The sequence below is a fragment of the Chrysochloris asiatica genome, unplaced genomic scaffold (assembly GCF_000296735.1).
Source record: "Chrysochloris asiatica unplaced genomic scaffold, ChrAsi1.0 scaffold00047, whole genome shotgun sequence".
Taxonomy (NCBI): Eukaryota; Metazoa; Chordata; class Mammalia; order Afrosoricida; family Chrysochloridae; genus Chrysochloris; species Chrysochloris asiatica.
In genome coordinates, this window is record NW_006408565.1 from 11,162,604 (window position 1) to 11,177,275 (window position 14,672).

The window sequence follows — 14,672 nt, forward strand, 5'->3', positions numbered from 1 at the left end:
TAGGTACAGATTTCTTAGAAGTACAATTAAGTGTTCTGGAATACTCATACTTCTCAATGTTGTCCATAGCTTGTCATGATCCACACAATTGGCAAGGTAGAGTTGGTAACAATAACTAGCATGGCTGGAGTGGTTCCAGTGACCTACCTAATTGTCATCGCGGCCTGACAGGCCATCCCAGGAGGTAGATGCCCCACCATCAACACTGCTGTGCAGAGCAGGATATAGCCTGTCTCAAGGTTGCATAGCCAGAAATGGAGGAGCTGGGATTTGAATCCAGACTGCTGTGATCCTGGGTTGGAGCTCTACTTTCCAGTTGCCAACCCAGTGCCTGATACAGACAAACCTGGGACCAAATCCTGCATCTGCCATTTACTAGTGTGTGTCCCTAGGCATGTCATTAAGGGAGCCCTGGTGGCACTGTGGGTTAGGCATTGGGCTGCTAACAGCAAGGTCAGTGGTTTAAATCCTCCAGCTCTCCTTGGGAGAAAGATAAGGAAGTCTGCTTCTGTAAAGATTTACAGCCTTATTATGTAAACTCTTGGGAGTGGTTCTACTCTGTTCTATATGGTTGCTATGAGTTGAAATTGACTCGATGGCAATGGGGTTTGGGGTTTGACTTGGTGGCAGTTTCCTCATTTGAAGAATGGAGATGATTAAGCCCTACAGTATAGGGTTGATATGAGGAGTGAATGTGATCATGGATTTTAACCCCAAAGCACATAGTAGGTACTCTGAGAATGTCAGCTGACCTTCCACTCCTCAGGGAGTCAGCCACTCAAGGCGATGCTGCTTCCCAGAGTGGGGAGGGCAGCCATGGCATCTTCGGGAAAAGCTCATGGATGTCCCTCCTCTTTTCCAGGGGATTCAGTGGTGCCTCCAGAGGTGGACTTTGATAAGCTGCTAGCCAGCCTGAAGGACCTCAGTGAACTGGTGGTAGAGGGCGAAAGCCAGGTGACACCAGTCCCTGGGGGGGCACGTCTCCGAGCCCTGGAACCTATCCCACTGAAACTCTACCGGAATGGCATCATTATGTTTGATGGGCCCTTCCGGCCCTTCTACGATCCCTCCACACAGGTAAGAACAAGAGACAAGCCTCTCAGGTCTTCTTGCCTGACCACCAATAGTTGGAGATGGTGAGGCCCAGCTCACCCCAAGCCTGCCCTCCACTGGGCACCCAAGGCCAACCATAATTAGCGCTACATGTAAAACTTGCAGAGGGTGCTCCCCCTACCTCCCAGCCCCTGCCCCATCCAAATTCTGGGTCTAGGATAGTATGTCCAGAGTGATCCACTGCCATCCAGGGAGAAAGCTGGTTGTGGGACACCACACATATTCAGCTTGGCCTCACCCTTCCTCTATCCTCTGCAGCGCTGCCTCCGAGACATATTGGATGGTTTTTTCCCCTCGGAGCTCCAGCGACTATATCCTGATGGAGTCCCCTTTAAGGTGATGGGCTCGTTCTCAAACCACAGCTCCCTACGTAAGCCTGAAGTGGGGCTAGCAAGGAGTGGCGAGGCTGCCATACTTGTGGTTGCTACTGCAGGGGGACCCCACCAAAGCTGCTCAGCACCCTCTGCTGGCACCCTGAAAGAAGAGCTCTTCAGAGTAGAACTGTTGTTAAATGCTGTCAAGTCAGTTCCAACCCATAGTGACCCTGGATAGGGTTTCTGAGGAGCAGCTGGTGAGCTTGAACCACCGACCTTACAGTCCAAAGGGCTTTGCAGTCTGGCACATTAACCTACAGTGCCACACCAGGACTCCTTTCAGAGTAGAACTACTGCCACTCTATTCTCCGTTGGCATTCCCCTGACATTCTGGGGGCCCTGAAGAATCAATGCAAAAGTGGCCCAGCTTCCCCCAGAGGTTCCCTAAAGCCATCTGGTTGGGCTGGAAGGCAGTCCTGTGAGTCACAAATACAGAACAGAAGAGGGCCAATATTAGGCTGAAGGAGAGACAGGATGTAGCTGGAGAGTGAGCTTGCAATACCACTATGGGAGCACGTGAGACAGTATGTTCCAGAGGGTGACTGAATTAGTTCCACATGAGGGGGCGTGTGCCACCATAGCTAGAATACTGTGAGTCATGATTTGGGGTGTTGGAGGCAATCTGTGCTAAAATGAGGGCCTAAGAGGAGGGCCTTTATGGTGGCAAGTGAGGTAATACAAGGGGCCTTCGAAAAAAAAGTTCTTGGAAAATTTCCATTATCTGTTAGTTCCACTTTTCCACTAACTTTTAGAAATCCCCCTCGTATGTGTGATGGTAGGTCTGACCAAAGTGGAGGGTATTTTCTGTATGCCCTTAAGCCCTCCCTTTACAGTTGGCTATAGGGCAGGGGAAGGGGGGGAGTGGGGGTGGGCCTCCCAGGAGGATATTAGTGCTGTGGCTTCAGCTGGCATAGATCAGGGGTGCTTCTAGGAAGAGCAGGGCCCAGGTAGATGACAGCAACAGGTACTGCAGTTCCTTTCCTCTCTTCTAGGGCCTCAGTTTCCTCATCTGTAAAATGGGCGTTGCATTAGATGCATAGACTAGCCCTTTGTCCTGTTCCCAGATGTCTGAGACCTCTGTGTGGACAAGCAGGGGTGAGAGTGGGGCCCAGAGCTGAAGAGCTGGGCCTGCCTCTGTCTCCCTTCCTTCTTGCCAGGTGAGCGATCTTCGAAATCAGTTCTACCCAGAGAATGGGCTGGACCCATTCCCAGGTGAGGGCCGAGAGGTAGGCCAACAGAGCCTATGCAAGGCCTCAGGCAGTTTGGACAACTCAGGTGAGCTCAGCCCTGGGGCTGACCCTGGTAGCTGGGGGGCTGTGCAGGTGATTTTTTCCATCCTCACAGTCAGTCCCTGCCCTGGCCAAGGGTCCTGATGCCCTCTTCCCTATAGGCTCCAGGATGACTGCTGAGAAGTTTCTAAACAGGCTCCCCAAGGTTGTGATCCGGCAAGGCGAGGTGGTTGACATCCGGGGTCCTATCCGCAACACCCTACAGGTAAGAACAGATCCAACTCCCCCAACTCTTTTGAGGGTGTGTATCACCATGGCTTGTCTGCAGGCTCAGGCTTGGAGCACCTGTTATCTGTTGCGCTGCTGAGAGCTCTGGGCTCGGACCCAGCAGTGGGTTGGGGTGTGGAGTGGGAGCAGTGGAAAGATTTGATGGAAAGAGGTTTGAGCCCAAGGCACAGGCTTCCCCCTTGTGGTTCAGACCAAATTATGATCTCATTCAGTCCTGAATATCTCCTCCTAGTTGTCCCTCAGGGCCCCTCAAACTCAGGGGGCCTCAGAGATCATCCTCTCCCTCTACTCCTCATCGTGTTAGTCCACCCAGGTTTCCAGCTGTGAAAGGCACCAAACCTGTTTTCACAGAGTCCTCAGCTTCCTTCACCCCAACTCTGCCAAGCCCTGTCGGGTCTGTTGATTCCCAGAACTTCTCCCAATAGATCCATCCCTTCTCTCCATTCCCACCGTGCCACCTAGGTTTCAGAGTGTCTCCCAGACAACTGCAACGGCCTCGCTGGCCTTCCTGCCCAGTCAGCCCTCCCAATCCCCCTTAAAGGTGACTCCATCACGGTACATCTTGAGAAACGTAGATTCTGTCTCTGCTGAAATCTTCCAATGGATTTCGGGGTGGGAAAAGCATAGCTCCTTAGGCTGGCCCTCAAGGCCACCATACATCGAAGCCCCTCCCCACCTATCAACCACTTCCTGTCCAACCTGATTCCTAGCCTCAGCCATGTGACTGGCTGCAGTTACTCTAATGTATCGCCTCCTCTGGGAAGTCTTTCCTGAGTTCGGGATCCCTGCCTGTGCTGTCGGGAATACCCGTCAACCTCTTCCCTGTTTCTAAGGGCTCCTTATGCTTCGCCGCACATACCAGATGCCATTCCCCTAGGGTAGCACTCTACCCGGTCATGGTCTATGTGGGGTTCTGACTTACCTCCTAGACTGAGGGAGCTCAAGACTTTCTGGGGCCACCTTCCAGGGCCTCCCTCTCCTTCAGTTTCTCTCCTTGGGTTCCAGTTTACACAAAACCACTTCCCACCTACTCACACATTGACCTATTGGCCTCATCCATCCATGACCAAGACTGAGTCCCATTTTAAGATCTGGAGGAGGTGTGCTCTGCCTAGGTCCAGGGCTCTGTCCACTCTCTCTGCCTTCCAGAACTGCTGCCCTTTGTCAGTCCGGATACAAGAGATCATGGTGGAGACGCCTGCTTTGGCCGCAGAGCGTGAGAGGTGAGGGCCTGCTTTGGCCGCAAGCTGAGAGGTAAGGGTGGGGCCTTGGGCTTTAATAAGGAGCGCTGATGGCCCTGGGTCCTCAGGAGCCAGGAATCACCTGAGACACCAGCGCCCCCACTCTGCATGCTGCGCATCAAGTCCGAGAACTGTGAGAAGGCATTCCTGCTGATGATGTGGCCCAAGGAAACCGTGGGCGACGTGCGTGCCCTGCTAGCGAAGTTCAGGTGGGCACCAGGTGGGGATACGGCTGTAGCGGGACTGCTGGTTCCATATCTAGACTGACCAGCCCCGCCCCCACCTGGTCCTTAGGGCCACGGACCCCACTGCCTTCGAGATCTTCAGCACCTTCCCGCCTACAATCTACGATGACGACACGCTCACGCTGCAGGACGCAGGCCTAGTGCCCAACGCAACACTGCTGTTGCGGGCACATCGGGCCCCACCACCCGTCTTCAAGGCCCACCCCGGTTTTGGTCCAGAGCCTGGTCCGGGCCCTGAATAAAGCCCCCACACTGCCATCATTCATCATCGGGTGATCTGCTAGGCTCTCTCAGCCCAGCCACTGAGTGGGACATCAGGGAGGGCGGGAGCTCAGCTGGGCAGAGGAAGGGGCAGCATGGACCGCCCCTCAGTAATCTGAGCCCCAGCTGGGGGCTGGCCGCTGGGTCTTTGTCCTCCAGGTTCCTCTTTGGCCCCTGAGGGCTAAGCTGATCCAGTGCAGGGAGGGGATGGCCCAGCTGGGTTTCCAGTTCCCTGATCCTCAGCCTTGGCTGGGGCAGCACGGCCTCTAAATACAAACCCACAGGCCTGTGGGGACCCTTCAACAGTAGGCACAAAGCCCTGGCCACACTACCCTCATGCCCCCACACTGGCAACAGTGTAACTGCACACCCACACTCAGGCAGCCTTCTGGCATCCAGGCAGGGGCACATTTACACCAGGCACTGGAACATCAGGGACCCAGATCACAGACATGGGAACCAGACCATTCCAGGAATGGTTGGTTCACACAGGCTTATTATGTGTGCCAGACACATATCTAAGCACATAGAGGTGACAGACATGGGGACAGCTCTGTCCCAGGAATGCAGCCTCAGCAGAGGGGCATCTCCCATGCTTGCCTAGGATGCTCTGGCCACCATCACACAGACACAGAACCACTGGAATGAAACATTTAATTGTCTCTGGGTGTTCTTATGACGGACTGCGGGGCCTTTGGCAGAACCCTGGCTGATGACACCAACAGAGGTACGCATCAGCCAGTACCAGGCAGGCGCAGCCTCAAGGTCTGGCTGGGATAGCCAGCACTGGAGCTGCTGCCTAAGACTAGAGGGTAAGGAATGTCGTCTTTGATTGGAGGAGAGGGGGCTACAGTTAGAGAGGGAGAAGAGGCTCCAAGGTCAGGAGGCTAGGAATGACAGGCAATTGGTCACAAGGTCCTTCATGGCGGGTGAGGGCTGGGGGGTGGACCAGTGGGTAGGCTCAGGCCAGCTTCAGAAACTCCTGCAGTGTATTTTGCTCGACAGCCTCCACAAACAGCTCATAATCCTAGGAGAAGGAAATAGGGTGGTCACTTGAGTGCTGCCACAGGAAGCCCACTAGTGCTTTTATCTCAGGTCTGACCCTGACTGGAGCCATTTCTACAACACTCCCCCTGCCCACAGTACTGGTCGCCCATACCCCACAGTACTGGTCCCCGTTGACAATCTGGGGCGGGGTGGCCTTGGGGTTGCCCGCCAAGGTTCGCATCTCTTCCCGTAGGGCGTTGTCCTGGGAGATGTCCACTAGCTGGTACTGGATGCGTTTCCCGTCCAGGATTCGAGTCACCTCACTCTGCTGGGACTTGATCTGGGGATGAAGGGTCAGAGCAGTCAGTGGTCAGGCTCAGGGATATATGGGGAAAGCCTGGGCCACATGAAGGTCTACGACCAGGGCTTTGGTCCCCTAACGCCCTCCACATTCTGAGGAAGGGTTGTGGCCACTAGTCAGTTGGGAGGGTGAGTCAGGCTTGAGGGTTGGTACGGGATAGAGGAACCACCAGGCTTGGGGAGGGATGAATGGAGGGAAATGAGGTACGTTAAGGAGCTAAGCGGGAAAGCAAGGCAGGCCTGGATGGCGGTGTTGTAAAGGGTCACCACTACCCCAGGACACGCAGGAGGAGAAGCAGGGTAAGGATGTGGTGGGGAAGCCTGGCAATGAGGATGTGAATGGCTGTCCGGGTGAAGGGGGATGGGCAGGGGCAGTTCAGACCCAAGATGCCAAATAAAGTGGCTCTGCTAGGTCCGTGGACACACCTTCAAACCTTGAAGGCCAGGCCCTCATCGCCACCACACAACCACCCCGTCCTGGGGGGCGGGTCCCGGGCCCCCGACTGGAGCTCGGGGACACGGCCTCCCACCCGCTCCTCAGGCGCCCGCTTTCATAAGCACTTACTTCTCGGGAACCAGTGACCGATGTGCTGTAGACACGCAGGCCACTCATGCTGCGGGTAGACTGAAGAACCGACAGACAGACAGACAGCGATAGCGGCAGCTGCTTGGCTGGGAGACGACGCGGCCGCGCTCGGGAGCGGTTTCCTTCCTGCTCTGGCTGCGAGTCACCACAGTCGGGACCAATGGGTGGCGCAGGCAGCGCGCGGCAGAGGCGGGGCCTACGCGACACCGCCCGTGTGCTTGAGGCCCCCTCCCCTCCCCCTTCCGCAACCAGGCGCCCAGACCTCAGACCCACGCAAGGCCGCTCCCTTTGTAGCCATCCTCCTCGTTCCTAGCCTGTTTTGGGTTGCACAGTGTGAGGTTGGGGAGGTAAGACCCGAAGGTAAGAAAGGCCGAGGAGGGCAGGGGCAAGGGTTAGGCAAGGTCCTGTGCCCAGTCCTTGGCCAGATTTGTTGCACCCTACGACCCACCAGCGCCACGGTTAGCGCCCAAGAGGAAGAAGAGCTCACAGCTCAGCTCGGTGTGCTTTAGAAGGCTTGGGTTATTTTTAATTCAAAGTTTCCAGGCTAGGTTATCTCTCTCCAGGTCCACATCCTTAGCAGCCCCCCACCCCCAGGAACCCCTCCTCCATGGGGAAGGGGAGGCCCACTAAAGCAGGGACTGCCCTTGCTGGGCGATTTCCCCCAAAGTTCCTTCCTACTTCGGCAGGTTTAGACAAGGAAGGGTGGTGGCCACACCCTCAAGGCGCCAGATAGAGACCAAGGCAAAAGGCTGATAGCTCTGGGAAGGAAAGAGGCAGAAGTTAAATTTCAGGCCTCAGAGCCTGGCCTCAGCTGGCCATTTTTAAAAAGATCCATAATAGGTCCTGGGGCCCCCAGTTGGGCCCTCTGAGAGACTGCTCCCAGCAACCATTCAAGAGGTTCGGAGGAAGCACGCCCTAGCAAGCAGTCCAGCTTTATGTTATTAAGTGCCTTTGAGTTGATTTCAACCCATGTTGTTGTTGTTGTTGTTAAGTGCCATCGAGTCGGGTCCGACCCATAGCGACCCTGTACAGGGTTTCCGAGGGTGTAAATCTTCTACGGGAGTAGAAAGCCTCATCTTTCTCCCGCGGAGCGGCTGGTAGTTTCGAACCGCTGACCTTAAGGTTCGCAGCCCGATTCGTAACCACTACGCTACCAGAGATTTCAACCCATAGCGATCCCTATATAGGGTTTCCAAGGAGCAGCTGGTGAGCTTGAACCACCGACTGTGCAGTTCAAACGACTTTGTAGGCTGACACATTAGCCCACAGCCACCACACCAAGACTCAGGTCCAGCTTTAGAGACTTATTTATCTGGGGTTGGACATGATGCCCCTTGTCTCTCCCAGCTCATGTTCAGAAAGGTAACAGCCCAGCAAGACTGTCACCTTGAGGCAAACTGGTGAATATCCTTGCTCTGGGAAGCTGCTTCCTCATAAACAACCCAGAATCAGCAAGACTTCTTCCCTAGGAGGACTGCTGAAACTCTGCAATGACGCAGTTGCTCTGACTCAGGAGAGCTTGGCCCAACAGAAGGGGGTGTGGATAGAGATCTTATTTGCCCCTACAGAATAACAGAGGAGCAGAAGTACATGGTACAGATACAGACATGAGATTGTACCTGCAAAAGATCTCTGTTTGTCACTTATGAGAAACTTTGGTAAACACCAGCCTTTGACTTCAGTAAGCCAAAATGGGTAAGGTAAGGTATGCTGGTGATGGAAAGATATTGAAAACTGAGGAGTCTGTTAAATATTTTATTTTATTTTGTAATCAAAATAGGCAGTACAAACCAGTTGACATAATAAAGATTCATATAAATAACTGCTTATAAACTTTACAAGGAAAAATACCCGTGAGCATGGTGGTGGCTGGGCTCCCAACATGGGTGGAGACCAACCAGACGGCTCTGCTTTCAGGAGACAGGAGCCCAGAGGCTGAGGGAATAGCCTGTTAGGGCTGCTCTGAATGGAAGGGATAATTCACTCCATAAATAAAACACAACACTTGTAAAAACACTTAAGAAAGAATCGTATTCAGAACCAGGAGTGAGGTCCAGGATACTGCCCTGACAGCTCAAAGCTTCACAACAATCTCGGCTGACTCAGGGCTCCTGAACTGCTTAGTGCTCCCCTCATACCCATACAGCCCCTGCCAGGCCTGGCTTCAGATCTGGAGGAGGCCTGGGCCAGTCCAAACAACCAGATAAAAACAATCGTGAGATGCCCCTTAAACCAAGAAGACAAGAAAAACCAGAAAGCAGAGGCTCCAGTGGCCCCAAAGAAATAGGAAAAAACAAAACACTGAGAGCTTAATGTAAAGCCAACCTGTACTAGGTACTCTGAGCACTCAAAGAGCCCAAAGTGAAAGGTCTGCCCAAAAAAACTAGAGGCACAAATAGAAGGCCAGGCGTGGGCCCCAGCTTCAAGGGAAGGGGTGAGCAGCTTGACAGTTGCCCTCTGGCATTCTGGGGAAAAATCCTATTCAAGTCCTCATCCAGAGAGAAGCATTTACACTCAGAGACCAAGGAGGACTGAAAGTAGAAGGGAGGGCCTGTGCTAACACATGGTCATGGCCCCAGGCTCAGAAGGCAACAGGGTCTCCTGTAAAATGGTGTGGGGAACAGATTAAGGAGCCCTGGCTGCAATTTTGGACGTCTAATCCTAGTGGGTACTTTGCTCATAAACAGACCATCCTGAGGCTTCTGGGAGAACAAGAGCCCTGAGGAATAAGCAATGGAACTGGGCCTGAGAACACTCAGAAAGCTAACTCAGCTCCCACGAGAACACGAAGCATGTGAATTCTCAAACACCCACTGCCCTTCCTGCTTCTCTAATGAGTGCTGGGAATCAACAAGATTAAGGTATGGAGTGGGAATGAATGTGGATCCATCCCAGAGGATGGAGAAGGGAGGTAAGTAATTTGTTTGCCTCAGATGTCAGCCTGGGGTTTGGAGCAGCATGTGAAAACTTATCAGTTGTGCCTACAAAAGTGAACTAGTAACATACCCTCGAAGGGTGAATCAGGATGAGAGGACAAGCTCAATCCAACAGAGCAAAGCCAGTGTGGGGCAGGGCAGGCACCGTTCCCTAATCAGCCCAGGGCTCTCAGATACACTCTTACCGCCCTTCTTCGCTAGAAATTGCAGCAGGCAGTAGGCAAGAGACTGTCAGGGCAGGGACCTGGCTAGGCTGGACTCTCAGCAACCCAGCCCTTCAATGGGGGAATAGAGCTTGTCCCATCTATCCAAGCATTCCTCACTGTGTGACACAATTTTCTCCCATGTCCTGGGCGTATCTGTCAGACATGGTGGTCCTTAAATCCTCGATGTCACAGCGCAGCTGCCGAGCTTCCTCTAGCTTCTTCCTGATCACATCCGGCTTCTGCAAGTCTAGCTGATTCCCTGGGTGCTGTGCGGCTGGGGAGGAGAGTGTGTAAAGAATGTTAAGTCAGTGGGTCAGCTAGGGATACTTTCATGTGGAGGAGACACTATGGACAGGCATCACCTTATGGTCAAGATTGTAGGACATGGCATTAAAAAAAAAAAAAGGCAGCTGGAGATACTGAGCTGGTAATTTGCTGCCTATGGTATCTGCATGCAGGATGCCAGTTTCCAAAGTAGACCTATAGAACTCCTACTCTGGGAAACACGTATGTAGCCGCCCTGTTCACGCACTGCCCACCCTAAGGATAGGAAAGTGGGATGGAGTGAGAGGAGAACAGACATGTCCCCCTCTCTCTGGGGGCTCACACTGACGGGGGACTCACAGTGAATGCCCAGGAGCAGAGAGAGATTGGGGTCATGGCCTTGTGCCCTTTGGGTCACAATGCTGCAAACAGCCTGCAGATCTTGAAGGCAACTGGCTAACTCCTGGTGCAGCTCAAGTGCCATCTGGGCTGTATCTGGTGAAGGTGGGGACATTGGCTGGGCCTGACGCAGGTGTTCCTGGAGCGTCAGATTCTTCTCAATCAGGTCCTGATTTTGCACTGAAAGCTGAAAAGACAGCTGGATGTCACATTAGCCCAAGCCCAAGGAGAGGCAGAGTATCCATGCATGAGTGGATATAAGAATCTAAGTGTGTGCAGGGGAGGGTGTGAGTCATAGGTTGTGTTTCCTTTCTCTACCACCTCCCAGCCCCTATCAGGCCTGATTCCTTCTGCAGGTAGTAGGGCCCACTAGGGTCCAGCATCAGTGAGGAAGCTGCTCCCCAGGAGATTCTGAATCATCAACCTCTAGGTTCGGTTCAGGAACTAGAGATGTTACTGCCCTTAGGAACTCTTATCTGAAGCCAGTCCCTCAGCCAACTCTGTTAGCAAGCCATTAGAGAAGGCTTAACGTGAACTGTGAAATCTGAGGAGGCACTGGTTTCAATCTCTCCCTGCCACCCTGACAAAAGTGGCCACCAGCCAGCCTGATCAGTGTATGTCAGGGAAATAAAAAGGGGACAAGTAAGATATATCACTGGCAGGGGGATGGATAAGCTAGGAACTAAAATATGTCTTGCCTTTTCAAATTCTCCCCTCAGCAGTTAGACTTTACTAAACAGACACAATTATTTATGTATATCTTTCAATTCAACTTTTCTATAAAGTTTCTGAAGCCCCTTTACCTATACTGTTGTTGTTACATGCTGTCAAGTCAGTTCTGACTCACAGTGACCACCTTGTATATGGTTTCCAAGGAGCAGCTGGTGAGTTTGAACAGCAACATTACAGTTCAAACCAAACTTGTGGTCAAGTGTTTATCCTATAGCCCCACACTCGGACTCCACTACAGTTCTTTAAACAGCTTAACACACCCTTCTCCATTTCATCCCAGCTTACCTCTCTTCTACTTTAAAGACCATGAATACAGTTCCTCCTCCAGTCCCAGACCTCTACCCACACTAAGTCTTGTGAAAATCCTAGCTCCAGGAGACAATGTTCCAGGAAGTTTGGTCAGTGAACTTGGTTGCCCCCTGCTGACAAGCTCTGTTTACTGCATGTTATTGGAGTCGTCTAACTCATAGCAACCCTGGATACAGTTTCCAAGGAGTGGTTGGTGGGTTTGAACCCTTGACCTTTTGGTTAGCAGCCCAGTGTTTATCCCACAGCACCACACCAGGCCTCTTATTTACTGCATAAGGACCTCCAAACCCCAGTGTTCTTGTACTTTTTTCCATAATCCCACAAATTTGTAGCTACAGAAAGACAAAAGAGAGATTTACAATGAACTTTCTACATCCAAAAAGCATTCCTGGGTGATTATGTTATTCCAAGACATCCTTGTTATTGTTAGGTGCCACTGAGTCAGTTCCGACCCACAGTGACCCTGTATAGGCTTTCCGAAGAGCAGCTGGTGAGCTTGAACCACCAACCTTGCAGTTCAAATGGCTTTGCAGTATGGCACATTAACCACAGCACCATACCAGGACGACTCCATTCCAAGATATTAGGGCCTTTGATAAAAAGAGTGAGGCAAAGTACTTTTCCATTTCTCAGTAAAGACCTCTCAAACTCTGGGGCTCTTGTGCAGGCAGGAGTAGTAAAGTATACAGAGAACTCAAGTTTGCAGAGACAACACTTAAGGGATCTGGGCTAAGGCTACTCACCTCCTTCACAGCTGTGCGCAGTTGTTGCAGAGCCATCTCCCTCCGCTGGGCCTCCTCTCTCAGAGCCTGGCTTGTTTCTTCTTCCTGAGCCACTTCCTGTTCTAGGCTCTGAATTCCATGGCAAAGAGTGGTGGAAAAAAACACACCAGGGTGACAAATGAACACACTAAACATTTCTCCTTTAACTTCTTTTAAGGACCAATATCACAATACTGGCTCAGACCAAAGCAGTCCCATCACCCAATGCTAGAAATTTTACAAGAGCCCTAATCTATGACTTCCCACCTATAGCCCCTGACCACCTACCCAGAGTCCAACTCTTCAGGAGAGCATTTCAGGCCAGTCTGGCCCCTACCTAATTTTTCCAGTAGTAGTCCTTCTTTCCCTTCCATATGGCCTCTACTCTAGTCACAAAAGGAGCTCTGGTAGCGTAGTGGTTACGAATCGGGCTGCGAACCTTAAGGTCAGCAGTTCGAAACTACCAGCCGCTCCGCGGGAGAAAGATGAGGCTTTCTACTCCCGTAGAAGATTTACACCCTCGGAAACCCTGTACAGGGTCGCTATGGGTCGGACCCGACTCGATGGCACTTAACAACAACAACAACTAGTCACAAAAGGGAACTAGCCGTCTTCCCCAAAGGCTCCATCGACCTTGAATGCCTTTGCTCCTTCTTCTTTCCTTATGCTGAGACTGCTTTCTGCCTTGTTACTCCAAGAAACCTCCAAAGCCCACCTGAGCCATCCCTAATCCACAAATCAATCTGAATTCCACTTAGACACTTATCTTCTATCATGGCTCATGAATATATTTGCTTTAATATTCTAGTTGGCTGGGCATGATTCCTCTCTCCACTGGATAACTTTCATGAAGGCAGAGAACATGTCATTCAGGTCAGTTCAATATTTGAAAAGTACTTACAGTGTGATAGGCACTGCAAATACTAAAAAGAATAACAGTCACATGCCGTCAAAACACTGACACACGAGAGGGGTAGAGCATTCACAAGTATCATAAGGTAGGTGTGTGTGTGTGTGTGTGTGTGTGTGTGTGTGTGTATGTAGGGGTCAAAGGTCAGAAGGATGAAGGTGTTCATTCTTGTACTTTCTGCTCTCCAGTCTATTTATTCCAGTACCCATCCCAATTTTTAAACAGATTTGAATAAACTGTAAAAGCTATCTTTGAAACTAACCATTTTATGTTAATAAAAAACTACCAAAGATGAAGCTTCACCACTATGAAATAACCCAGTATACCATGCTGAATCCACCTAATTCTTGCAAGCTTTAATTTGTCCAAGTGTTACTGTTGTTGTTAAGAACTGTCAAGTCAGTTCTGACTCATAGCGACCCCAACTAGGGTCTCTGATGAGTGGTTGTGGGTTTGAACCAAAATCTTGTGGTTAGCAGTCCAGTGCTTATGCTACAGTACCACACCAGGAGTCCAATTCGTCTTAAGTTGTTATTGTTGTTAAGTACTGTGGAGTCAGTTCCGACTCACAGTGACCCTTCACAGGGTTTCCAAGGCTGTAAATCTTTACGGGAGCAGAACGCCTCACCTTTCTCCCATGGAACAGCTGGTAGTTTTGAACTGCTGACCTTGAGGTTTGCAGTCCACTACGCTACCAGAGCTCCTTAATTAATGCCCCACCTAATTCTTACACATTTTAATTTGTCTACGTAGCCCGGTCAGCTTGAGGACTAGGGTGCGCCTGACCCAGGCCATTGTGTTTTCAATAGCCTCATATGGATGCGAAAGCTGGACAGTGAATAAGGAGGATCGTAGAAGAATTGATGCCTTTGAGTTGTGGTGTTGGAGAATACTGAAAGTGCCATGGACTGCCAAAAGAACCAATAAATCTGTTTTGGAAGAAGTGCAGCCAGAGTGCTCCTTAAAGGCCAGGATGGCTAAACTTCGTCTCTCCTACTTTGGACATATTGTCCGGAGGAAACAATCGCTGGAGAAGGATGTCATGCTGGGTAGGGTGGAGGGTCAGAGAAAAAGAGGAAGACCTCCAACGAGATGGATCAGCCAGGTGGCATCATTGATGGACTCAGGTGTGGCAGCGGTAGTGAGGTTGGCCCAGGATCGAACATTGTTTCATTCTGCTGTGCATGGGGTCGCTATGAGTCGGTTCCGACTCGATGGCACCTGACAACAACAGCCCGGTCATAAGTAAATGTGTGATTTTAAATGTTGGAGTCAATTCATACACATTGTGTTTTATGCCACTGACTGTAATTCCTACAATGCACATGACATATCCCACTCTTTCCCAGTGTTTTCTGTTTCCAATCCTCTTCCTTTCCTCAACCTTCTAAATTTTGTCCTTGGGTAAATGCCACCCTTTTAATTTCAATAGTTGAGCTTAAGGTATGTTTATTTCCCCAATGTCATTGTT

The 14,672-nt window shown here is 51.3% G+C and overlaps 2 protein-coding genes and 1 pseudogene across 4 annotated transcripts in view; 1 reads left to right on the top strand and 2 right to left on the bottom strand.

Moving 5' to 3' along the window:
* UBXN11 (UBX domain protein 11) overlaps positions 1–4,732 on the top strand; it is a 22,348-nt gene extending 17,616 nt beyond the window's left edge. The window contains exons 8-14 of the mRNA XM_006862386.1: positions 863–1,077; positions 1,372–1,449; positions 2,645–2,762; positions 2,878–2,981; positions 4,154–4,227; positions 4,314–4,454; positions 4,540–4,732. Coding sequence (XP_006862448.1) covers positions 863–1,077; positions 1,372–1,449; positions 2,645–2,762; positions 2,878–2,981; positions 4,154–4,227; positions 4,314–4,454; positions 4,540–4,732 — 923 coding nt within the window. The remainder of the gene's footprint in view (positions 1–862; positions 1,078–1,371; positions 1,450–2,644; positions 2,763–2,877; positions 2,982–4,153; positions 4,228–4,313; positions 4,455–4,539) is intronic.
* Positions 4,733–5,712: 980 nt separating this feature from the next.
* LOC102836559 lies at positions 5,713–8,568 on the bottom strand (annotated as a pseudogene).
* Positions 8,569–9,939: 1,371 nt separating this feature from the next.
* Positions 9,940–14,672, bottom strand: part of CEP85 (centrosomal protein 85kDa) — a 51,900-nt gene continuing 47,167 nt past the window's right edge. For all 3 annotated transcript variants that reach the window (XM_006862266.1, XM_006862265.1, XM_006862264.1), the window contains exons 11-13: positions 12,274–12,381; positions 10,451–10,676; positions 9,940–10,100 (exon numbers count right to left, since the gene is read on the bottom strand). In XM_006862266.1, the coding sequence (XP_006862328.1) occupies positions 9,940–10,100; positions 10,451–10,676; positions 12,274–12,381 (495 nt within the window). The remainder of the gene's footprint in view (positions 10,101–10,450; positions 10,677–12,273; positions 12,382–14,672) is intronic.